Source organism: Anomaloglossus baeobatrachus, chromosome 1, assembly GCF_048569485.1.
Source record: "Anomaloglossus baeobatrachus isolate aAnoBae1 chromosome 1, aAnoBae1.hap1, whole genome shotgun sequence".
NCBI lineage: Eukaryota > Metazoa > Chordata > Amphibia > Anura > Aromobatidae > Anomaloglossus > Anomaloglossus baeobatrachus.
In genome coordinates, this window is record NC_134353.1 from 573427515 (window position 1) to 573452423 (window position 24909).

Below are 24909 nucleotides of genomic sequence, written 5' to 3' on the forward strand. Positions count from 1 at the left end.
CCGAGATCAGTGATTGTTTTGTCTTGTTGGTCTACTAGGCATTGCTCCCACCTGGCCAGAATCCTACTCCACACTGATGAGGGGCAATACCCCAAAACAGCTGTCTGTGGATGGATATCTGGCCTTGGTAATTCCCTTGTCATCTTTAAACTTGTCAAAGAGTTGGATATTGACTGAAAGGGCCACTTGATATGGTGGTTATGGTGGTTTCCTAAAAAGAGCCACTCCTTGGTTAGGTCCTTCCCTGAGGGATATCTGGCTAGTTTCTGTGTTGAGACTCCTAACAGAGGCTCCACAGACTTTTTTTTTGATTTGCTTATTTGCTCCACTGTCTTAGTAAATTTGTCCATTCATCCTTCCTTCATTTATATAACATTTTCCAATGCCATATGCTGAAAAACAGCCCCACACCATGGTGTTTCCACCTCCAAACTTCACTGTTGTTATGGTGTTTTTGTAGGGATATAAAGGGTCTTTCGGTCTAATATATGTATTATGGCATTCAAAGAGTTCAATATTGGTCTCCTCTGGGAAATCAGTGCTGGTCCAAAAGATGAGTAGAATATTTTGGTTTTTTTGGCTATTTTTGGGCTTATTGACAGTAACTTTTAAAGTAGGTAAAAGCCCCTTTATCACCCTAGCTTCCATATTACAGCCATAATTTGTAGTCTGACTGCAGCTCTAATGACCCAATCTACCAGAACTACGGTATTTCTATAATGATGTTAATTCCGGTCAAAACACCTGTAGATTTGGTAGGTATGGGACTTTAGTTCATAAAGAGGAATGCTTAATTGTATTAGCTTTTATACATGTCATTTTCAGGGCTGTACAAATTACTTGAACAATATCGCCAGTGCAGTTCCTAAATAAATATACGGTATATATTTAGTCACACCGGCCCCTAATTTATCTATTTCTGGTCATTATGGAATTGTCAGTTTGACGTGTGTATATACCTGATTGCAAGTAATGATCACCAAATGGGTAAACTCCTTATAGAAACTAACATTTCCAAACACAAATTTAGCAAACATTATTTGCACCTGATTTAGGCTATGTGCGCACGTTGCGTACTAGCCCTGCAGAAATTTCTGCAGCGATCTGAAGAGCACATGTGCGCTTTAGATCGCTGCAGAAATGTCCGTAGTGAGCGCCGATTCCATGCGCTCTGCCTGCAGCTCCTCCCATAGACAGAGCAGGAGCTGCCGGCAAAGCGCAGGAAAGAAGTGACATGTCACTTCTTTTTGCGCAGCGCTTCGGCAGTAGCCGAAGCGCTGCGCTCTTAAACGCCACGTGCGCACGGCCCCTGCACAATCTCCATAGACTGTGCAGGGGACGCAGGACGCATGCAGTTACACTGCGCTACAAAGCGCAGCGTAACTGCATGTTTTTACGCAACGTGCGCACATAGCCTTACACTCACTAACCACCTAGTACTGCCTTTATTAGCAGACTTTTTATATCACTAAATATTGTAAATCATGATACAGTACTTTGGTCCAGCATCGGATGTTCAGTGAGATTGGATGTTTAGTGAGGCTCAGTGAATGCTCTGTGCTATAAAATATAGCACTATAAAAATATACAAAATAACAATATGAAACACATGCAAACTAAAGACACACACATTCATACATCTCATTCCTCTACCACCCAGTAGCTAATGTCAATAAACATCTCATATCTCATGGAGCAATTTGTCCAGTGAGGCAGAGCAGCTTCGTCTTGTAAGAAATATAGAAAATGTAATGAAAAAATGCGAACAATGAGTTTTTGGGTTTTTTTTTTACTTTTACCAGTGTTGTGTCCTTAACACAATAAAATAAGTGTTCCAAAATAAAATGGGGTTAGAAATGCAACTTAAAAATAGATAAAACTCAATCTGATTACCATTGTAGATATTGTGATATTGTCCACACCTGCTCAAATACCTAAACTTTAACAAATTGAATTTATGTGCAAGATACGTAGGTGGTAGAAATCCAATAGAATACAGATGGATCACCAAATCTGGCTAAGAGTGAACCCATAATTTCTTTCTAACTATAGGAAAATTGCATTGCTTATCTTATAACGGAGTTTGTCTTTTATTGTTTTTCCATTTACAGTTAGAGAGGCAGATCATAATGCAGAATCAAATGCGAGAGAAGCAGATGGCCATGCAGATTGCCTGGACTCGAGAGTTTTTGAAGTATTATGGGACGTTTTTCAGCCTAGCTGCGTTTGGATTAACAGCAGGGTTTGTTATTATTATTTATTCTAATATCTAACATAAGAAAATAATCAAACTTCAAACCGGTACCATTAGTTTCTCATCTATGTGGACTTTGTTAAAGGGGTGGTTCACCCATATTTTTTATTGTCTAGATCGATATTATATTGAGAAACAATGTTTCTCTCAAATACCTTGTGTTGTCAATAGTGCCTGTGAGAGGCGCTATTGCAGACCTCTGCTCCCCGTCCAGTGACGTACCCGTCCAATGCTGCCTCGTCACATCCGTGCAGCCGGCTACATTCTGAGCCCATCTGCTCCCTGCTCCTGCTCCCTCCTCCCTCACAGCACGTCTCTTGCTTGCAGCGTTTCTGCGAAGAGGGAGGGGGAGCAGGAGACGCGCTGTGCTAGGAGGGAGGAGGGAGGCGGGAGCAGGAGACGCGCTGTGCTAGGAGGGAGGAGGGAGGAGGCAGGGGGGAGCAGGAGACGCGCCGTGCTGTGCTAGGAGGGAGGAGGGAGCAGGAGACGCGCCGTGCTAGGAGGGAGGAGGAGGGGGGAGCAAATGGGCTGTGACAGCAGTGAAACACCGCTCACAGCTCAGAGTCTGGAAGACTGTAGCCGGCTGCACGGATGTGACGTGGCAGCCTTTGACGGGTACGTCACTGGACGGGGAACAGCGGTCTGCAATAGCACCTCTTACAGGCACTATTGACAACACAAGGTATTTGAGAGAAACATTGTTTCTCAATATAATATCGATCTAGACAATAAAAAATATGGGTGAACCACCCCTTTAATGGGAATCTGTCACCAGGTTTTTGCTCTCAGATTAGGTGTCAGAAACATGGTGACAGATTCCCTTTAGGCGGCATTGTTGCATATTCAATTTCCGTGGCTGTGAAAATTTTGTGACGTTTTGTGATCTTTACTGGTCCAGCTTGTTTTAAAAAAAATTCAAAAAATAAACCAGAGCTGGTGTTTTAGTGGAAAGGCATGGTGACTTAACAAATTTGCTTTAATTTGCTATAGAAATTGGCTATCCCCTTCTAATAAATTTGGTACATCTGACCGCACTAGGCTTTTGATCAATACAAAGAAATTTCAATTTTGATGACTTGTCCTCATTGTGTTTTTCAAACTTTTTGCTGTCAAAGGTTAGAAACCCACTTTAGTGTATGTGCACACATTAAATATTGTCTATACACGTTTCTTCTGAAAATATTGAAGTGTTGGCAGTAAAAACACTGCATATCGTGACGCATTTTTTCCCCATTCATTAGAATAGGTAAAAAATACTGCAAAAACACTGACACAATTGACATGCTGCAGATTTTAAACTGCTTCAAATCCGCAAGGAAAAAATACGCAAATTGTACACAAGACTTCAAGATTCCCATTTATTTTGCTGGTATAGGAAATCCTTAATTTTTTTTACAAAACTGTATGGGAAAAAAACACTAGAAAACTGCACCAAATACTCTAGTAAGAGTTCACAGCCTCCAGATGTCCCAATAGCTGGTAACTCCAGGAACCTTAAAGGCTCCCATAAAGGGAACCAATCACCAGGATTTTCGTATATAACTTAGTGCCAGTATAGCACTGGCTTTATCAGGCTGATTTTCTATATACCTTTAGTGGTCAGCTCGGTTGTTTAGGTTTTTAAATCTAAGAAAGTAAAATTTATAAAATCAGCAGCTTCTTGAGTGACAGTAGCTGAGGATCAGATAATATCTGGGGGGGTTATCCCCTCCCTCTGTTAGAATTAGCATAAGTATTATACAATCGACCTAGCAGGACCTGTGGTGAGGTCATACCCATGTGGCCAGAAGGGGCGGGGCCTCAGCCAACAAAGCTGATATCAGGAAGCAACATTTTTTTGTTGGCTGAGGCCCCGCTCCTTCTAGTCACATGGCTATGACCTCACCACAGGTCCTGGTCACCATAGGGTCATCATATGACCCTGTGTTACCATGACAACCACCAAATCCACATGATCACGTCACGTGACTTCCGGTATTGGGCAGTGAGTAACCTTCTTCCGCTATTGCTGTTAATATGGCGCTGTCACATCTTGACAGTGCCTTTTAAGGGGTTAACAGGTACGGGTGGATAGCGATTCCACTCGTACCTGCCAGGCACACATGTCAGCTGTACAAATCAGCTGACAAGTACGTGTATCCCCGCCTGCAGCAGCAGGTGGGGATTAACACTGTGACTGCAGGGACATAATATTACTTTTCGTGGTCATTAAGGGGTTAAATGGAATTATTGCATTAACCAATTACATCCAAGCTTGTGCAGATGGGTGAAAGTTGCCCATCCAAAGCAGGGCTATGACTTTCCTAGTCATAAAGATAGTCTCACGCAGAAAAAGTTTGATATGATGAGTCCAGGAACCCTCGTCCATGACTCCAAAAAGACAGAACAACGGATCAAGGGGTACGAGTAAGGAGACTATGGAGGATAAAATCGATGCAACCACTCGCCAAAAGGTGATAAATACCGGGCAGCTCCAAATTATGTGGACAAAGTCAGCACCTTCATGGTATGGTAAACACTCCAAGGTTGTCAAATGATGCATCCGAAATAATCTCAGTGGGGTTAAATATGCTTGATGTACTTTATATAATTTAATCATTTTATTATTGATTGAGGGGGGAGACCTTAGTTGGAGATTCCAAGATCTCCTCCCAATCGTCTTCCTGGAGGTCGGGGACTAACAATTCCCACTTTCCCCTAACAGCCAATGTTTGGGACTCGTTCCCAACAGATAGCAAATATGTTTACAGAGAGGATATCAAACCTTTAGGCCCCAGAGACCTAAGAATCCCTATTAAATGGAAGGAAGAGATAGAGTTACCATGAATGTCTGTTCTTCGTCATATGTAAATGGGTTGTCCAGCACTCTCCTTGATTGCGTGAACTGCATATAGACAGGAAACCATAGTGTTACCATACCACCAGCCGCTGGACCGCTGTGGCCTGTGATTGGCTGCAGTGATGAGGTGGCTTAAATACTCTATCAACGAATGCTCAAAAGCCACCCTCCACTACAGCCAAAAGTTGCAGCAATTTGGCAACTGGTGGAACGTTGACATCACTGATCCAGGTAGGTGCAGGTAGGTGACTATGGCTTATTTTGTTATTATTTACATACCCCATGGGCAAAGTTTGTCTTTGCTTGGATATAACAGCTTATTGGATGTAGTATAGTTCTCCTGATTAACTATGCCGCTTACCTTATGTGTAGGACATAGCAGTAGCATAGATATCCATGGTTGCGACCACTCATATAGTGACAGTGTCTAGTGGTCAGAACCATGGATACCTAAGCTACTGCAACGCCCTGTACATGAGGAAAGCGGCATATGTATTTAGGAGAACTATACTACATGTCTAATTGGAGTCTTTTAAGGGCACGTTACACGCTACGATTTATCAAACGATATGTCGTTGGGGTCACATCGTTAGTGACGCACATCCGGCCTCGTTTGACATATCGTAGCGTGTAACACAAATGAGCGACTATGAACGAGCAAAAATACTCACCTTTTCGTTGCTCGTTGACACGTCACTCATTTTCAAAAAATCGAACGTCCTTCTGTGCTCCGGTTGTTCATCATTCCCGAGGCAGCACACATCGCTCCGTGTGACACCCCGGGAACGATGAACTGCAGCTTACCTGCGGCCGCCGGCAAAGCAGAAGGAAACATCCCGCCCACCTCTGCCCCTCCACTTCTATTGGCCGGCCGCTGTGTGACGTTGCTGTGATGCCGAACGTCCCTCCCCCTTCAGGAAGAGGATGTTCGCCGCCCACAGCGAGGTCGTTTGGAAGGTAAGTACTTGTGACGGGGGTTTACGACTTTGTGCGACACTGGCAAGAAATTGCCCGTGCCACACAAATGATGGGGGCGGGTGCGATCGCACGAGAAATTGAAGCGTGTAAAGTAGCCTTTACTCAACTAGTCCAAAAATAATATAAGCATGACACTTAAAGAATACCAAATACAACCAAAAAAGTCCCCCCACAATGTAAAGAGGACAATAAGCGATTCATGGAGGAGGATAATCACATATTTTATTAGGAACATTAAACATAAGACAGTATAAAATTCATAAAAACAGAGAGGAACTCCTGAGGAGGGACTACAAATGCTACCTAGTTTTACATGTAGGACAAAGACCACATCAATGGTACAAAACCTACAAATCATTAGGTGCGTAAATATCACTGGATGTACCGAACTGCTGAATAGTAAAAGCTAAGTAGCAAACATTTTTCAGAAACCCAGTGAAAATGCAATAGTGCCAGGGCAAAATTAAGGCAATTACTTGCAGTCAAACAAAGTACTACAAAAAATATAGCACATATGAACAGTGGCATAACTAGAGTTTGATGGGCCCTGGTGTAAAATTTGGACATGGGCCCCCTTATGTTGGTAAGATGTACAGTTGAAACCAGAAGTTTACATACACTATCTAAAAAGACAAATATGTATGTTTTTCTCACTGTCTGACATGAAATCAGAATAAACCTTTCCCGTTTTAGGTCAATTAAGATTACCAAAATTATTTATATTTGCTAAATGCCAGAATAATGAAAGTGAGAATGTTTTAAGGCATTTTTATGAGAAAAACATGCATATGTGTCTTTTTAGATAGTGTACGTATGTAAACTTTTGGTTTAAACTGTATGTATATGTATGTATACATTTAGCGTTCTAAATCCTATAAAGACATACGACTTGCCCCTTATTATGTAGTATTGTCCCCCATCCTGTTTTAATATCCCACATCCTGCGCTCCTTCCTGGTAAGTATGTACCCCATCCTGGCATATATGTCCCCTCATCTTGGTATATATGTCCCCCCATTAAAATATATGTCCCCATCCTGATGTCCCCACCTTGGTATATATGTCTCCCATCCTAGTAATCATGTTCCCCATTCTAGCCCATATCCTGGTGTATATATGATCCCATCCTGGTGTATATATAACCCCATCCTGGTAAAAATGTCCCCCCATCCTGGTATATATGTCCCCATTCTGGTATATATGTCACCATCCTGGTATATATGTCCCCATACTGGGCCTCTCCTGGTATCTACTGTCCCCCTCCTGGTATCTACTGTCCCCATCCTGGGGCCCTCCTGGTGTATGCTGCACTCCTACTGGGCCCATTTTGGTATATACTGTCCCCTTCCTGGTATCTATTGTCCCTCTTCTGGTAAATATGTCTGTTCTGTTTAATGCAAAAAAAACAACAACATTGTACTCACCCTTCCTGGCTCCCATTTTGCGCTGCATCCTCCTGTGTAGCCAGCGCACAGTGGCTGGCAGCTTTCATCGGTGTCAGTGTTATTGCAATGCATGCTGTCATTGCCATGTACCGCCCTCAGTCACTGGAACGCAGATGAAACCTGCCGACTTCTATTTGGCAGGCAGCATATCACAGTATCACAGTACAGGGACCCGACGGGTCTCTGCACTGCAATGCATTTCAGCTTTATGTGCAGCCTCGGACGCACATCCAGCTGAAGGAGGGACTGGGGCTGGTGGGCCCCCTACGCCCCTGGGCCCTGTCGTGGTGGCAATCCCTGAGACTGCAATCATTCTGCCCTTGCCTATGAATGTAATTACATACAGCTGATGTAACTTTAGAAATGAGGCAGTGAAAACATGCAGGAGAAACAAGGAATAACAGTGATGCAGCAGGTTAGGGCATTGAATCAATAAGCCACACTAAATATTAGTGTAGAGAAGAGTAGCACAGTGCAAAACAGTGTAATTAAAATATACCATATTTTTCAGAGTATAAGACGCACTTTTCCTCCCAAAAATTTGGGAGGAAAATGAGGGATGTGTCTTATAATCCGAATATTGCTTATCGGGAGGTAGTGGAGAATAGTCACAGGAAGCAGGAGCAATGCTGCCGGCACTGTACTGGTGCTCACTGAGAGCGATGAGGCAGAGGCCATCCTGAAAATGTCATCAGTACGGGCTTCAAATAATGGCACCCGGAGTCGGCGCATACACAGATGGAGCTCTCGGATCAAGGTCTGATCTGCACACGCGCCTCCTCTGGCCATTTAATCTCCCAGCAGTGGACTTAAGGAAAATGGCACCCGGAGGTGGCGCATGCACGGATAAGATCTTGGCTTGTCATTGAGCCGATAGCTCAATTTGCGCACGCACCGACTCCGGGCGCCATTTCTTTGAAGCCTGCACCGCCGACAGTTTCTGTATGTTCCCTGCCTCACAGCTCCTCAGCGAGCATCTGGGACACCCGCTGCACCACCGCCCTACTCCAGCACTGTCCCTGTCTCCTGTGACCCTGCTCCACCACCGCTGTTGCCCCCTTCCAGGTAAGACACCACCGGATAATAAGACGGACCCTTTTTTTTTCCTCTAAATTTGGGGTGTGTCTTATAATCCGATGAATCTTATAAAACAAAAAACATAAAGATAAAACATTTTAATGTTATGGGGAGAAATCAACAACAAGTGGGACACAATTGTGAAGGTGAGGTGGGAGAGTCTGTCCATAGGACAATAATCAGTCTACACTGCATACCGCCTTTATGGAAGAGAGGCAAGAAGAAAGCCATTTCTCAAAGATATCCATAAAATGTGTCATTTAAAGTTTGCCACAAGCCACCTGGGAGACACACCAAACATGTGGAAGAAGGTGCTCTGGTCAGATGAAACCAAAATCGAACTTGCTGAGCACAATGCCAAACGATATGCTTTGCTTTAGCAGGGACAGAGAAGATGGCTAAAATTGATGGGAAGATGGGTGGAGCCAAATACAGGACCATTCTTGAAGAAAACCTTTTGGAGTCTGCAAAAGACCTGAGACTGGGATGGAGGTTTGTCTTTCAACAAGACAATGATCCCAAACATAAAGCAAAATCTACAATGGAATAGTTTACAAATAAACGTATCCAGGTGTTAGAATGGCCAAGTCAAAGTCCAGACCTGAATCCAATCGAGAATCTGTGGAAAGAGCTGAAAACTGCTGTTCACAAACACTCTCCATCCAACCTCACTCAGCTCCAGCTGTTTGCAAAGGAGGAATGGGCAAGAATTTCAGTCTCTCGATGTGCAAAACTGATAGACACATACCCCAAGCGACTTGCAGCTGTAATCGCAGCAAAAGGTGGCACTACAAAGTATTAACTTAAAGGTGACGAATAATATTGTACGCCCCAATCTTCAGTTTTTATTTTTTACAAAAAATTAAAATAAGCAATAAATATTGTTCCCCTTCACAATTGTGTCCCACTTGTTGTTGATTCTTCACCATAACATTAACATTTTTATCTTTATGTTTGAAGCCTGAAATGTGGGAAAAGGTTGAAAAATTCAAGGGGGCCGAATACTTTCTCAAGGCACTGTATGAAGAGAAATCCAACACACCTGCCTTAAAAAACTAAATGGAGCCAGACCAGCCACCAATGTCACGCCTCTGCGCTGTGCCAGTCATTGCACTGGCTGCCCATATATCACAGGATCCAATTCAAACTGCTTGTTCTCACCCACAAAGCTCTCCACAGTGCAGCACCCTCCTACATCTCCACCCTCCTCTCTGTCTATCATCCCACCCGTTCTCTACGCTCTGCAAATGACTTTCGACTAACATCCACACTAATTCGAACCTCCCACTCCCGAATCCAAGACTTCTTCCGAGCTGCACCAAACCTCTGGAACGCTCTACCCCAAGAAGTTAGGACAAATCACAACTTACTCAGCTTCAGATGCTCCCTAAAAACGCATCTTTTTAGGGCGGCCTATCACACTCCCTAGCCAAACTAATTTCACATAATCCCTCTACAACTTCTCAGAACATAACCCCACGTCAAACTCCTTGGCACCCAAATGCATCTCAAGGCTCTTGCCAACTGGTCCAGGAAGCCATCATCTATCCCCCATGAGCTGGCTGGATTGTCATTTTAAATAAACACTTGTACCTTGCCCCTCCCCCCATCTCATTGTAGATTGTAAGCTCTCACGAGCAGGGTTGCCATTTTTCCTTTTAAATACTGTAGCCTCTATAATTGTTACTTGTTTGTATATGTTTATGTATATGATATGTATATGTTCCTCCTGAATTGTAAAGCGCTGCGGAATATGTTGGCGCTATAGAAATAAAGATTATTATTATTATTATTATTATTCATATGCTGACATGAGAGCTACTATAAGGCCTGTTTCACACGTCAGTGAAAAACAGACGTTTTTCTGACGTGTTAAAAACGCAAATGTCCCTTTGTGTGGCGTGAGTCACGGCACACATGGGTTGTCCATGTGATATACGTGATCCGTCATCCGTGATATCTTATGGCGATAAACTCACCTGTCCCCGCACATGCTGTCTGTGGTGCTAAACTTTTCGGCTTTGCTGTGTTTCCCCCCCGCTGCAGCTACTTCTGGGTCATGGTGTCATGCATAACTGAATATGCATGACAGTAATTAGCCGGCTTCAAAGCAGCAGCCAGTAGAGACAGCGTTGCTGGAGAAGGTGAGTATAAAATGCTTTTAATTTTCAATGTCCGTTTTTTTTCTGGTACGTGTTTCAGGGATCACACCATAGTGTGGTCCGTGGGACATCAGTAATGCCAGAAAAAAACGGACATGTCTCCATGCGGAGCACACGGACACGTGTGTATGTTGCATGGAGACACAGTCAGTGAAAAATCACTGATGTGTGAGCAGACCCATTAATTTTAATGGGTCTGCATATGTCTTTGATTCTGGTACGTATAAAATAGGTACCAGAATCACTGAAGTGTGAAAGAGTGTCAGCTGATGGCTGAAAATCCTAGAGGTACTACATATAGTATTCAGGAAGGTGAAACGTCTCAACTGCCGTGCCATGTGCCAGTATGCCAGGTAGACGAGCCCTCCACCCTGAAGAGCATTTCACCTAGCTTCACCTTCCTGAATACTATATGCAGTACCTCTACCACTCATATAGTGACAGTTACTTAGTGGCTAGTGGTCGTAACCATGGGGATACCTAAGCTAATGCAATTCCCTGTACATAAGGTAACTGACATATCTAATAAGGAGAACAAAATATATATCTAATTGTAGGTATTTTCTAATATTATTATTGCACCTTCTACATATATGATGTTGGAGATTACCCCTTTAACTGTATCGCCGTGCACAGTTAAGCTCTGTGGTGTCATGTGACGTCACCGTGTTGGTCTGCCCGGGACCTGCCACTGGACTCGACAGGTTGAGATGATTATATAATGTTTGGGGTTTTTTTTATTTCAATATTGTGTGATGACCATTATATGTTGGGCTGCTAAGGGGCCCCTCAAATAGTTGGAGCTACTAAGGGGGCCTGCATAAATAGTGGGAACTACTAAAGGTTCTGCATAAATAGTGGTGGCTACTAATAAGGGCACTCGTATATAGTGGGGGCTACTAATGGGCCCACATACATAGTGAGGGCTATTAATGGGCCTCTCATATATAGCATAGCGGCAGCTACTAAGAGGGCCATCAAACCCAGTGGGGTTTGACCATGATACAGCTCTGGTGCTACTAAGGAGGCCGTGATGCAGTATGGGGTACTAAAGTGCCATCATACAGTGTGGGGGCTTCTGTGGGAACATCATACAGTTGAAGGGCATTAAAAGGTGTATAGGGGAGTATCATACTGTGTATTAGGATCTGTGGTACCATCATACTGTGTATTGAGATCTGACGGGACATCATACTGTATTTAGGGGAGCTATTGGCTCATCATACTGTGTATAGGGTGCTGTGGTTGTCTAGAGGGGAGCTGTGCGACAAACATACTGTGTATATAGAGCTGGGGTGATGTTATATTGAGTATATGGAGCTTTGGGACCACCATACTGTGTATAGGGGTGCAGTATGAGCATTACACTGTGTATAGGGAGTCTGTACAGTAGTAAACTCTGGAAATTATTAAATGATAAGTGGGAACTTATGGTAATAAGGGCAGTCAGAGTATTGTGACTGTCAAAGGGGTACACAGGAGATTATTACTTTCTAAGTGGCAAAATGTGGGCACTGTTTCCTAGTTCAGTTGCACAGGGCATTAATATATTCTAGATGTTTTTTTTACCTTTAGACACATATAATATTATAGATATCCATAGGGGTCATCAAAATTTAAAAAAATGCAAAATACCCCAATAAATTATTTTATTGTTTAATAGAATAAAATCAGATAAAAAAAACACCCACTTGTAAAGACTTGGTACCGGGATGTGCACAAAAGTCTCAACATGCCTTAATACACAATATAGGGAGAGGGGGATATGAAGATATTAATAAATTCCACCCTAATTATTCCCCTAACTATTAGTTCCCTCATTACAAAAGTGACTCATCCTATTACTTCCCGATACCAAGTCTTTACAAGTGGGTGTTTTTTTTATCTGATTTTATTCTATTAAACAATAAAATAATTTATTGGGGTATTTTGCATTTTTGAAAAATGTTTTTACCTTGTAGAGGGCACTAAGGAGGCATTACTATGTTAGGGGTAGAGTGGTGAACATTATTATGTGGGGTAGTATGAGGAGCACTGTTATATCAAACAATAGTTGTAGTATTAGGGACACATACGACAGCAGTGACTCAGCATTGGGGTGACAGCAGGATGTGCAAGTTGGGAAAAGATGGGGATGGTGCTGAAAATGTGAGATGTCAAATGTGTCTTTGTTGTAAACTCTGAAGATGAGTCATGGCTAGAAAAAGTTGTCATGTCGGTCTGGAAAAGACGGGAAAAGTGAATGCCTGCATCAGAAAGAACGTCACCTGTAAGTCACAGTATATACAGTTAGGTCCAGAAATATTTGGACAGTGACACAATGTTCGCGAGTTGGCTCTGCATGCCACCACATTGGATTTGAAATGAAACCTCTACAACAGAATTCAAGTGCAGATTGTAACGTTTAATTTGAAGCTTTGAACAAAAATATCTGATAGAAATTGTAGGAATTGTACACATTTCTTTACAAACACTCCACATTTTAGGAGGTCAAAAGTAATTGGACAAATAAACCAAACCCAAACAAAATATTTTTATTTTCAATATTTTGTTGCGAATCCTTTGGAGGCAATCACTGCCTTAAGTCTGGAACCCATGGACATCACCAAACGCTGGGTTTCCTCCTTCTTAATGCTTTGCCAGGCCTTTACAGCCGCAGCCTTCAGGTCTTGCTTGTTTGTGGGTCTTTCCATCTTAAGTCTGGATTTGAGCAAGTGAAATGCATGCTCAATTGGGTTAAGATCTGGTGATTGACTTGGCCATTGCAGAATGTTCCACTTTTTTGCACTCATGAACTCCTGGGTAGCTTTGGCTGTATGCTTGGGGTCATTGTCCATCTGTACTATGAAGCGCCGTCCGATCAACTTTGCGGCATTTGGCTGAATCTGGGCTGAAAGTATATCCCGGTACACTTCAGAATTCATCCGGCTACTCTTGTCTGCTGTTATGTCAACAATAAACACAAGTGACCCAGTGCCATTGAAAGCCATGCATGCCCATGCCATCACGTTGCCTCCACCATGTTTTACAGAGGATGTGGTGTACCTTGGATCATGTGCCGTTCCCTTTCTTCTCCAAACTTTTTTCTTCCCATCATTCTGGTACAGGTTGATCTTTGTCTCATCTGTCCATAGAATACTTTTCCAGAACTGAGGCTTCATGAGGTGTTTTTCAGCAAATATAACTCTGGCCTGTCTATTTTTGGAATTGATGAATGGTTTGCATCTAGATGTGAACCCTTTGTATTTACTTTCATGGAGTCTTCTCTTTACTGTTGACTTAGAGACAGATACACCTACTTCACTGAGAGTGTTCTGGACTTCAGTTGATGTTGTGAACGGGTTCTTCTTCACCAAAGAAAGTATGCGGCGATCATCCACCACTGTTGTCATCCGTGGACGCCCAGGCCTTTTTGAGTTCCCAAGCTCACCAGTCAATTCCTTTTTTCTCAGAATGTACCCGACTGTTGATTTTGCTACTCCAAGCATGTCTGCTATCTCTCTGATGGATTTTTTCTTTTTTTTTCAGCCTCAGGATGTTCTGCTTCACCTCAATTGAGAGTTCCTTAGACCGCATGTTGTCTGGTCACAGCAACAGCTTCCAAATGCAAAACCACACACCTGTAATCAACCCCAGACCTTTTAACTACTTCATTGATTACAGGTTAACGAGGGAGACGCCTTCAGAGTTAATTGCAGCCCTTAGAGTCTCTTGTCCAATTACTTTTGGTCCCTTGAAAAAGAGGAGGCTATGCATTACAGAGCTATGATTCCTAAACCCTTTCTCCAATTTGGATGTGAAAACTCTCATATTGCAGCTGGGAGTGTGCACTTTCAGCCCATATTATATATATAATTGTATTTCTGAACATGTTTTTGTAAACAGCTAAAATAACAAAACTTGTGTCACTGTCCAAATATTTCTGGCCCTGACTGTAACTGTACTGTAATCTCTTATATGTTCTGCAGCACTGGTATCTACCAATATACGATCACTATATGGTGGTAATATCGGAATTGGCCTTTGTATAGACTTTTTTTTTTCAGTGCGATGATCTGCTGAGGGTTTACTATACTCACTATTAGGGTAGGTTCACATGACCGTATTCTCTCCATCCGATAAAAATGGTCTGATTATGCTGATAAGACTTTGATCAGAGTGGAATCCGTTTTTTTGTCAGATGTGGGCAAGAATTCAAAAGAAAATCTCCATCTTCTCTATTCTGTCATTCTATGAAAATGGGACCACACTCGGATGTCCGATTTTTTTCACGGACTCATAGAGTTGAATGGCTGAGTTCAATCCAATTTATGGTGGCAAATCATGCATGTTGCAATTTATTTTTTTCCTTGGACCCACCCGGTCCAGACGTGTGTACTGCTTCATTGAATAACATTGGTCCGAGTGCGATCTGATGTTGTGTCGGATCACACGCGGACTGAAAATATGGTCGCCTGCATGAGCCCTTAGAGTGCGTTACCATAATTTTAAACGTGGTTACTTGGTTAAGGGCCCACTCACAAGTTTTGTCCCCTCAACCAAACTCCTACCTATACCTTTGCAGCTGAGTATTAGGAAATTAAAACTTACACCTGGATAGCTATTCCTAATCTGTTTAATTATGATTTTACTGAACATAATACATATTTCTTAAAAAAAACCTATAGTCCATTTGTTTATTAAGAGGCATCATTTAAATCTGTGTCATAGTCTATACTGTACTTTTAATCTCAGACACTTTGACGTTTGTGCAGGGCAATAAAAAGAAAGAAGCCAGCTTTATTTATTCCTGTTATACCTCTGGGATTTGTTTTCGCATACCAGTATGATATGGGCTATGGGACCCTAATTCATAGGATGAAAGGTATGTGTATATGATTACCTAATATACTATTTTTCTAAAAATACTTTGACTCTTGATCCTAAAGTCTTATTCATGCCACACAAACCTGCAACTCCAAGCTTCTTACAAACAGAGAAAGCATTTTTTAGGTTTACCAACTATAAAAGTCTGAGAAACACTCATTTCAGGATGTACAGTTCCTTGAAAAAGCACCCTGTGAACTTTTTCAACACGTTCACGTTACACTCACAAACGTAAATGTATTTAATTGGGATTTATGTAATACACCAACACAAAGAAAGTAGTTGTTAAGGGTAATGGAAATGATTCATAGTTTTTCTAAATATTTTAAAAATATGAATCTAAAAATTGGCATGTGCATTTGTAATCATCTCCCTGTAGTCTGACACCCCCTAAATAAAATCCTGGGTTAACAATTGCCTAATTAATACATTGAATCCACCTGTGTGTAATTTATTTTCAGTATATCTACAGCTGTTCTTTGCAGGCCTCAAAGGTTTGTTTGAAAACAGAGATCAAACGGTATCAAGAAAACCTAGGAACACTCCAGACTGATCAGGGATAAAGTTGTTGAGTACAGCAGGTTTAGGTTATAAAAAAAAAAAGCCCAAACTCCGAACATCTCATGAAGCACTGTTCAATCCATCATCTGTAAATGGAAGGAGTATGATATAACTGCAAGCCTACCAAGAGATGGCCATCTACCTACATTAACATCCCAAGGAAAGAGAGTACTAATTAGAGAAGCGGCCGAGAAGCCCCTGGTCACTTTGGAGGAGCTGCAGAGATCCACAGCTCAGGTAGGAGAATCTGTCCACAGGACAACTGTTAGTTATATACTCCACAGATCTTTCCTTTTTGAAAGAGTGGTAAGAAAAAAGCCATGTTTGAAAGCAATTCATAAGAAGTCCTGCTTACAGTTTGCAAAAAGCCATGTAGGGGACACACAGCAAGCATTTGGAAGAAGGTGCTCTGGTCAGATGAGATCAAGGTTAAACTTTTTGGGCTAAATGCAAAATGCTATGTGTGGGTAAAAGTAACACTGCACGTCAGCCTGAATACACCTTGGTCAAACTTGGTGGTGGCAGCATCATGCTGTGGGGATGCTTTTCTTCAACAGTGAAGATGGGCAGAATTGATGGGAAGATGGATGGCACTAATTACAGGGCAACATCAAGGGCAACATCTGCAAGGAGTTAGGCTATGTGCGCACGTTGCGTATTTGCATGCAGTTACGCTGCGATCTGCACTGCAGCGTAACTTCATGCGTTCTGCGTCCCCAGACGCACGTGGCGTCTTAGAGCGCAGCGCTTCGGCAGCTGCCTGAAGCGCGCATTCTAAGAAGTGACATGTCACTTCTTTCCTGCGCTCTGCCTGCAGCTCCTGCTTTGTCTATGGGAGGGGCTGCACTCAGAGCGCATAGAATCGGCTTTTTGTTCACTACGGACTCTTTCTGCAGTGATTTGAAGCGCACGTGTGCTGTTAAAATCGCTGCAGAAATTTCTGCAGGGCCAGTACGCAACGTGCGCACATAGCCTTAGTATGTTCTGCCCGTGTTTGCGTGGGTTTCCTCTGGGGTCTCCGGTTTACTCCCACACTCCAAAGACATACTGATAGGAAATTTAGATTGTGAGCCCCAGTGGGGACAGTGATGATCTTGTCTGTAAAGCGCAGTGGAATTCATAGCACTATATAAGTGAGTAAAATAAATACAAATAAATAAATCCTGAAGGAAAACCTGTTAGACACTGCAAAATACATGAGACTGTGGTTCACCTTTCATGAGGACATTAACCCTAAACATACTGCCAAAGCTACAATGGGATGGTTTAGATGAGAACAAATTCATGTGTGTGAATGGCCCAGTCACAGTCCAAAACTAAATCCCATTGAGAATTTGTGGCAAGATGTGAAAATTGCTGTTTACAGATGTTCTCCATCCAATCTCACTAGAGTTAGAGACATTTTGCAAAGAATAATGAGCAAAAATTTCAGCCTCTAGATGTTCAAATCTAGTAGATACATGCCCCAAAAGACTTGCAGCAGTAATTGCAGAGAAAAGTGGTCCTACAAAGTATTAACTTAGGGAAGGGGGGGCGAATGCAATTCACATCACAATTTTCAGATTTCTATTTTTAAAATATTTAGAAAATCAAGTATTATTTTATATTCACTTCACCAATACTTGATACTTAGTGTTGGTATATCACATAAAATCCCAATAAAATCTATTTCAATTTGTGGGTGTAAGGTGAAAAAATGCAGAAAAGGTCACTCGGTATGAACAATTTTTCAAGACACTATATATACCAAAGTAAAAAAAAAAGCAGAGAGTGACCATTTAGTGTATTCATGTGATGGAAAATGTGTTATATTTGTATATGCCTTCCCCTGACGCTCGCGTTTTGGCGTTTCCTTCTTCCTTCCTCCTTCGAAGAAGGAAGCGCCGAAACGCGAGCGTCAGGGGAAGGCGTCACAACCCATAGTCCAGTGCCTGGTGCCTCTGCAATAATCAGGTAAAATGTATTTTCTGACTGTTTACACCTAAAGCGCCAGCACCTGGATGGCGTTAGTACTGATAACGGGTACATGATTAGGTGTTTGTGTGCATTTATACATGACTAGAAGGTGGCCCGATTCGAACGCATCAGGTATTCTAGAATTTATTGTGTAGTTAATGTATGATTTTTGTTATATATATAGATATTGTTGTGTGTAGTTGCCAAGTGTTTGTGTAGGGCGCTGTAAATGTTCTGGGTGTTGTCTGGGTGTGGGGGTGTGTGAGAGCGGTGTTGTTTGTGTGTTGCGCTGTTTGTTTTTTTTTGCATTGTTTGTGGAGCGCTGTGTGTCTGCAGCATTGTGTGTGTGTGGCGCTGTGTGTGTTGCGCGGTTTGTGTGGGTGTGGGGTGCGTGTGTGTGTGTTTTGGGGGAGGTATGTTTTGTGCAGTGTGTGTGTGTGTGTTGCGCGGTGTGTGCGTATATTTGTGTGTGCCGCGTTGTTGTCTGTGTGTGTGGGTGTCTGTGTAGGGCGATGTTTGTGGTTCCCAGTGTGTGTGTGGTGTGTTGTGCAGTGCGTGTGTGGCGGTGTGTGTGTGTTTTGGGGGGAGGTGTGCACCCCCATCGTGCTTCATCCCCCCATGCTGCGCACCCCCCATCGTGCTTCATCCCCCCATGCTGCGCACCCCCCATCGTGCTTCATCCCCCCATGCTGCGCACCCTCCATCGTGCTCCATCCCCTCAGAGAGGAGTATGATAGGAGGACTATAATAGGAGGAGTCTAATAGGAAGAATAGTCCTGGGAGGAGAGGAGTCTAATAGGAGGAGTAGTCCTGGGGAGAGAGGAGTATAATAGGAGTAGTAGTCCTGGGGAGAGAGAAGTATAATAAGAGGAGTAGTCATGGGGGGTGAGGAGTCTAATAGGAGGAGTAGTCCTGGGGGGAGAGGAGTATAATAGGAGTAGTCCTGGGCGGAGAGGAGTCTAATAAGAGTAGTAGTCCTGGGGAGAGAGGAGTATAATAGGAGTAGTAGTCCTGGAGAGAGAAGTATAATAGGAGGAGTAGTCCTGGGGGGAGAGGAGTATAATAGGAGTAGTAGTCCTGGGGAGAGAGGAGTATAATAGGAGTAGTAGTCCTGGGGAGAGAGAAGTATAATAGGAGGAGTAGTCCTGGGGGGTGAGGAGTATAATAGGAGTAGTAGTCCTGGGGAGAGAGGAGTATAATAGGAGTAGTAGTCCTGGGGAGAGAGAAGTATAATAGGAGGAGTAGTCCTGGGGGGTGAGGAGTATAATGGGAGGAGTAGTCTTAGGGGGTGAGGAGTATTATAGGAGTAGTAGTCCTGGGGAGAGAGGAGTATAATAGAAGGAGTAGTCCTGGGGGGTGAGGAAGATAATAGGAGTAGTCGTCCTGGGGGGAGAGGAGTATAATAGGAGGAGTAGTCCTGGGGGGAGAGGGGTCTAATAAGAGGAGTAGTTCTGGGGGGAGAGGAGTCTAATAGGAGGAGTAGTTCTGGGGGGGAGGTGTCCAATAGGAGGAGTAGTCCTGGGGGGAGGTGTCCAATAGGAGGAGTATTCCTGGGGGGAGGTGTCCATTAGGTGGAGTAGTCCTGGGGGGAGGTGTCTAATAGGTGGAGTACATATATAGTTACACTGCACACTGAAATGGGCCTTCACACACAGCTAAGGCACGAGAGTGCCAGCATCCACATAGGCTCTGACTACATGCCATTGGCATACAGGACCCTATTGTCTAATTGTTCCACCCAAACCTATAGCCACAGTTAACTCTGTGAATAAGGCCATAGGCCGAAACGTCAGAGATTACTTGTTTACCCCAAAGAAGTTCTATTCCTTTGCTTGGCTCTTTTGATTCTGAATAAAATCATCATTTATTGACATTTGAGTGTGCAGTGTAACTATATATGTACTTGTGTGTGGGACCTTCCCCATCACTAGCACCTCATCCCCCTATTAGTGTGCACGCCTTTCTTTCTATCATTAATAGGTGGAGTAGTCCTGGGGGGAGGTTTCTAATAGGTGGAGTAGTCCTGGAGGGGAAGTGTCTAATAGGTGGAGTTGTCATTGGGGGGAGGGGTATAGGTGCCCAATGTGTGCGGAAGGCGGGGCTGAGCGGCCGTGTGCCTGGGGCAGGGCCGAGCGGGCGTATGCCGGGGGCGGGGCCGAGCGGCCAACTTGTGCCGGGAGCGGGGCCGAGCGGCTGTGTGCCGGGGGCGGGGCTGAGCGGCCAATGTGTGCAGGGGGCGGGGCCGAGCGGCCAATGCGTGCCGAGCCGAGCGGCCAATGCCACCGTTGTCACTGTAATAACGTCATTTTGGAGCAAGACAGACAGACAAAATAAGGTAATTATATATATAGACTAGACTTTTTTTTACGTATGGTTATTTAACCCTTTGTTGCACATGACACTTTATATCAACCCCTCCCCCTTTTTTCCTCCATAGCTACATAATGGTTTTCCTTTGATCACATATACTATATTCTGTGTAATACCTATTTTTTACATTGACAAGCACCTTATTCTATATATATGTATAACCTTGGGATAACAATATATGTGCCATAAGTATCTTTTCATGCAGCACAGTTTTATGAAAATTATATTCATGATTCCATACATTTTGCCCTGTGAATAAATTTAACTTATGGTGTGATGCCTTATTTCATTCAAGTAAATGGCTGGTATCTTATGAGATTTTTTTATTGTATTTTTATACTCAATAAAGGTTATTATTATTATTATTGATCTTTGTTCGGTTTTTCTTCCCCCTTCCCTCTCCCCCCCCCCCCCTTTGGTGTATTACAAAGCATTGCATAGAGTAAATTGAGAATGCTGCAGATTTGAAAATGCTCTGCATGCACTAATTTTACTGTATATTGTTCCCATACATGTGGATGAGGTTTCAAATCCATTCACTTGTATTGTACTATAAATTCCTGCTGACTGGGAGTAAGGTATCTGCACTGCAAATTCGCCTCAAATTCTGGACACATGGACATAGCCTAACCAAAATCTATTTACTGTTAATTCTGTATGAAGAGTGGTAACCACCTACCCCACAGCTTTAAATCATTACAGATGCAGGTCAATTGTTTGTACTGTATACATTTTAGTATTGCTAGTTAATTTGTACAACTATCATCTTGCTGCTTGTGAAAATAAAGTCATGTAGCTAATGTGTTCTGTCCGCTATTGATTGCGGTTATCCCTGTATGTTTAACATAGGTTAATGCTAATTACTGTTCTAGTGGATATATTATGGCAACAGATTTTTGTGCAACAAGAAATAATCCCTATAATAGACACATAATTATTTCAATATGTACAACGCAATGAGAAAAGATGCAATGGAAATTGTGATGTAAATTTTTACAGACAAAGCCTCTGCATTATGTATGTTCAGGTTTATTAAGGGGATTTCTTCAAAATAGGAACACCTGTTTTCATTGTAGCATTGGATAAAGTACTAAAAGGCAACTTGTTTATTCAATACTATAGTTTTAATTTTTCTTTTTTACTACTGTATCCCACTTGGATTTGTTTTTTCCTTTTCTTTCATTACATTATATTGTGGTGTGAAAACTTAAACATGTCCTTAAAATAGCAAACCTTCATATAGATATGTCTATGTAAAAATAAAAGTATTAAGGCTCTTGAAAGGAGAGCAAAAACAAAAGCTCAAAATTAAATTGGTCAATAGAAGAAAAAAAATAATCCAGCTTCCGGAATAATATAAAATCTTGTGCAAGCTTTATTTTAAAGGATGTAAAAAATACTTGTCATTACAAGGGACAAAATAGGGAGCCCATGTGCGGCTACGCGTTTCGAATGCTACCTGCGTTCTTTGTCAAGCCTTTGTCAGGCTTGACAAAGAACGCAGGTTTTATATTTTATATATATATATTATATACACAAGATTTTATATTATTCCGGAAGCTGGATTATTTTTTTCTTCTATTGGATCCCTGCACTTCCAGAGTGTTATCCTTGCATTCCGGACCTTGCCACAGCTGAGCTGGATCACCTTCTTTCTCCCCTAAAATTGCTCAACCATGAAGGTGTTAAACGGTTTGATTAATAATTTAAAAGAATCCCTAGTTATATCATATCTTGTTTTTGTAGTTGTAGTTTCTAATAGCAAAACCTTTGCTGTATTAACCACTTTATGACACATCTTTCCCCGCACATGTGCCTCCAACAGCCAGGGCTAGATTGGCCAACCGCTCGCAGCTGTTAACCAGTTAAATCCTGCTGTCAATCTCTGACAGCGGGATTTAACACTCACTGGCAGGGAGCAATGTCATTGCAGGGCACTGATGGGTTGTCATGACGATCTTTTTGCGACCTTCAGCTGCAAGCCACTATTGATAGGAGGTCCTGATTTGCGCTATACAGAGCAGTGTTTTTGCACTGTTCTGTATACCATAAGTGATCGGCCAATGCCAGCTTCAAGACCCCTTTTGCTCCATTTGAAAATGAAAAAAACAAACACATATTTGGTATTGCTGTGTTCAGTACTGTTCGATAAATTAATCCAATCGGTAAACAGCTTAATGGAAAAAGAATTAATAACTCCAGAATTATTTTTTTGGCTGCCGCAGCATTGCAATTGCTGGTGATCAAAATATCGTATCAACCCCAAAATGGGATCAGTAAAAATGTCAGCTCAGGGTGCAAGAAATTAGTCATCACTGAGTCTCGAATCCCAAATAATGAGAACGTTGTGGGTCTCGTAAAATGGAGACAAAAGCAACATTTTTTTATATGACCCAGGTTATTAGCCGGAATTCCGTGAGAAGCACATTTGAAACCGCAGGGATCCAGACTTTCACAGTCTGGATCTGTGCAGTGCCCGTGCCAGCAGCCGCCGCTCCTCGGATCCAGACCTTCAGGGGTGGTGGCTTGAGGGTCTCCGGACCCGGGGGTCTCGCGGACACGCCGAATAAAATGGGGGACGTAGGTGTACGGACTGGACCGTATTGAGTTTGTGACGCCACCCACGGTGTGTGGTGAGGTAGGACACCACCGCTGCTGTAACGGGGCACCCGGGGGAGATGTTGTGCTGCGAGTTGTTAAGCCCTCCATGGGCAGGGATGGTGGCCCCGGGACCCGGTTGGTGCGTGCAGGGGATGGCGACCGCAGGGGGTACTGGTGTACTCACAGTTAGGAAAACCCACAAGTCTCTGGTAAACCAAGGTGGTGGTGGCCGGTGCCGCAGCCGGTTGAGTTCGGGATCCCCACCCGGCTGGTGGTCTCTATCCTTTTTCTGCACTGTTTTAGTAGAAAGACTTCCTTGTATGAAACGTAGGAGTCCGCTCCCGGCTGGATGTGGCCTAAGAAGCCGTGCCCGCAGACGCTGGCCCGTGGGATCTATGGGCCTTGGCGGTGACCTCTTATCCCTAATTGGTGGGCTGTTGTCTTCTATGAGGGACTTTGGGTGGGACAGGACCTCTAGTCCTGGCCTCAATCGGTTAATTGACCAGTTCCAGTAGGTTATGGCTTCTGGCTTCAGGGTCCGAATACCCCCCTTTGTGCTACGGTTTCCGGGTCGGTTCGCCGTGTCGGTACCGGCGGGCTCCAACCCTGTCCCGGTCCACCTCTGTTCCACCGAGCCGTCTTCCCGTCTCCTGTTGACGGAGACCACCATCTGCCTCCTAGCCAGTGGCACCAGGATTCCTACCCTGGCACCTGTCAGTTTACTTCAGTCCTGACACACAGGCCTGACCTCCACTACCAGACTCTGAACTGATCAGGACTGGTTTGCTGCTTTTCCCACCCCGGGCAGTCTAAACCCCTAGGTGGGTGTGCACCAACCGCCTGGCCACGCCCACTGGTGTGTCCAACTGTCCCTAAGGGGGGTGACTAAGGTTTAATGGTTAGCTGTGTGTTTCCTAAGGAGGGAATGGTGTAATGCGGGGGTCTAACTGTGACTACCCTTCACTACTTGCAATCTATTTTCTTCAAACTGTTGTGACACTTTTTCTTTATGTAAAGTTTAACGTGCTATCTGTGCTATTATGTTATATAGTCAATGATCCCTGTAGTAATTATGTATTTCTCTTCTGTTTAGGTACTGCTGAAGATATTCTTGAAAAAGAGCATAATTTACTAGACATACCTCAAGGTTTACCCACATTTGAGCTGATTGAAAAGGCACGAAAAGCCCAAAGAAAGTTCTTTGTAGAAAAGTAGAATGAGCCTCCAGTATTAACACACCAAAGGAGAATTGTAATTCATTAATAATATTCCGTCCAAGTCTGCAGTGACTAATTTCTACCCACATCGGTGCTAGATTCTGTAATACTGTACCACAGCCGCAGACTTAAAATGAAATGAAAAACAGTAAAAATATTTTATTTAGATAATTTCCAATAAAAACTTAATAACATCCTTGTAAATGCCCTGTGTCAATTTATTTTATTTTTATTTTAGTGTCACAAAATGCTTTTGGCAAAATAGGTACACTAAAGTCCCACCTGGAAGTGCCCACTTTGATCTACGTTTACATGAACCCTTCCTCTTTAAAAAGACAATTCCTGCTAATTTAGGACAGTTGGCAACTAAGCAAAACCATACAACAGTAAAGCTGGCCATGTTGCCCATTGAAGCCAACCATAGCACTGCTTTCAACAGAGAAACCTCTGCACTGCTCAAAGCAGGGCTGTGGAGTCGGAGTCGTGGATTCAAAGCCAGTGTCTATTTTGGCGAAGTCGGAGTTGCAGTGGGGATAAAATGGACCGACTCCTAAAATATATAATAAATTGGGTACAGCGGTTCA

The 24909-nt window shown here is 43.1% G+C and overlaps 1 protein-coding gene across 1 annotated transcript in view; it reads left to right on the plus strand.

Moving 5' to 3' along the window:
- PLGRKT (plasminogen receptor with a C-terminal lysine) overlaps positions 1-24529 on the plus strand; it is a 102116-nt gene extending 77587 nt beyond the window's left edge. The window contains exons 3-5 of the mRNA XM_075339742.1: positions 2112-2242; positions 15509-15618; positions 24202-24529. Coding sequence (XP_075195857.1) covers positions 2112-2242; positions 15509-15618; positions 24202-24323 — 363 coding nt within the window. The 3' untranslated portion in view covers positions 24324-24529. The remainder of the gene's footprint in view (positions 1-2111; positions 2243-15508; positions 15619-24201) is intronic.
- Positions 24530-24909: the final 380 nt, after the last annotated feature.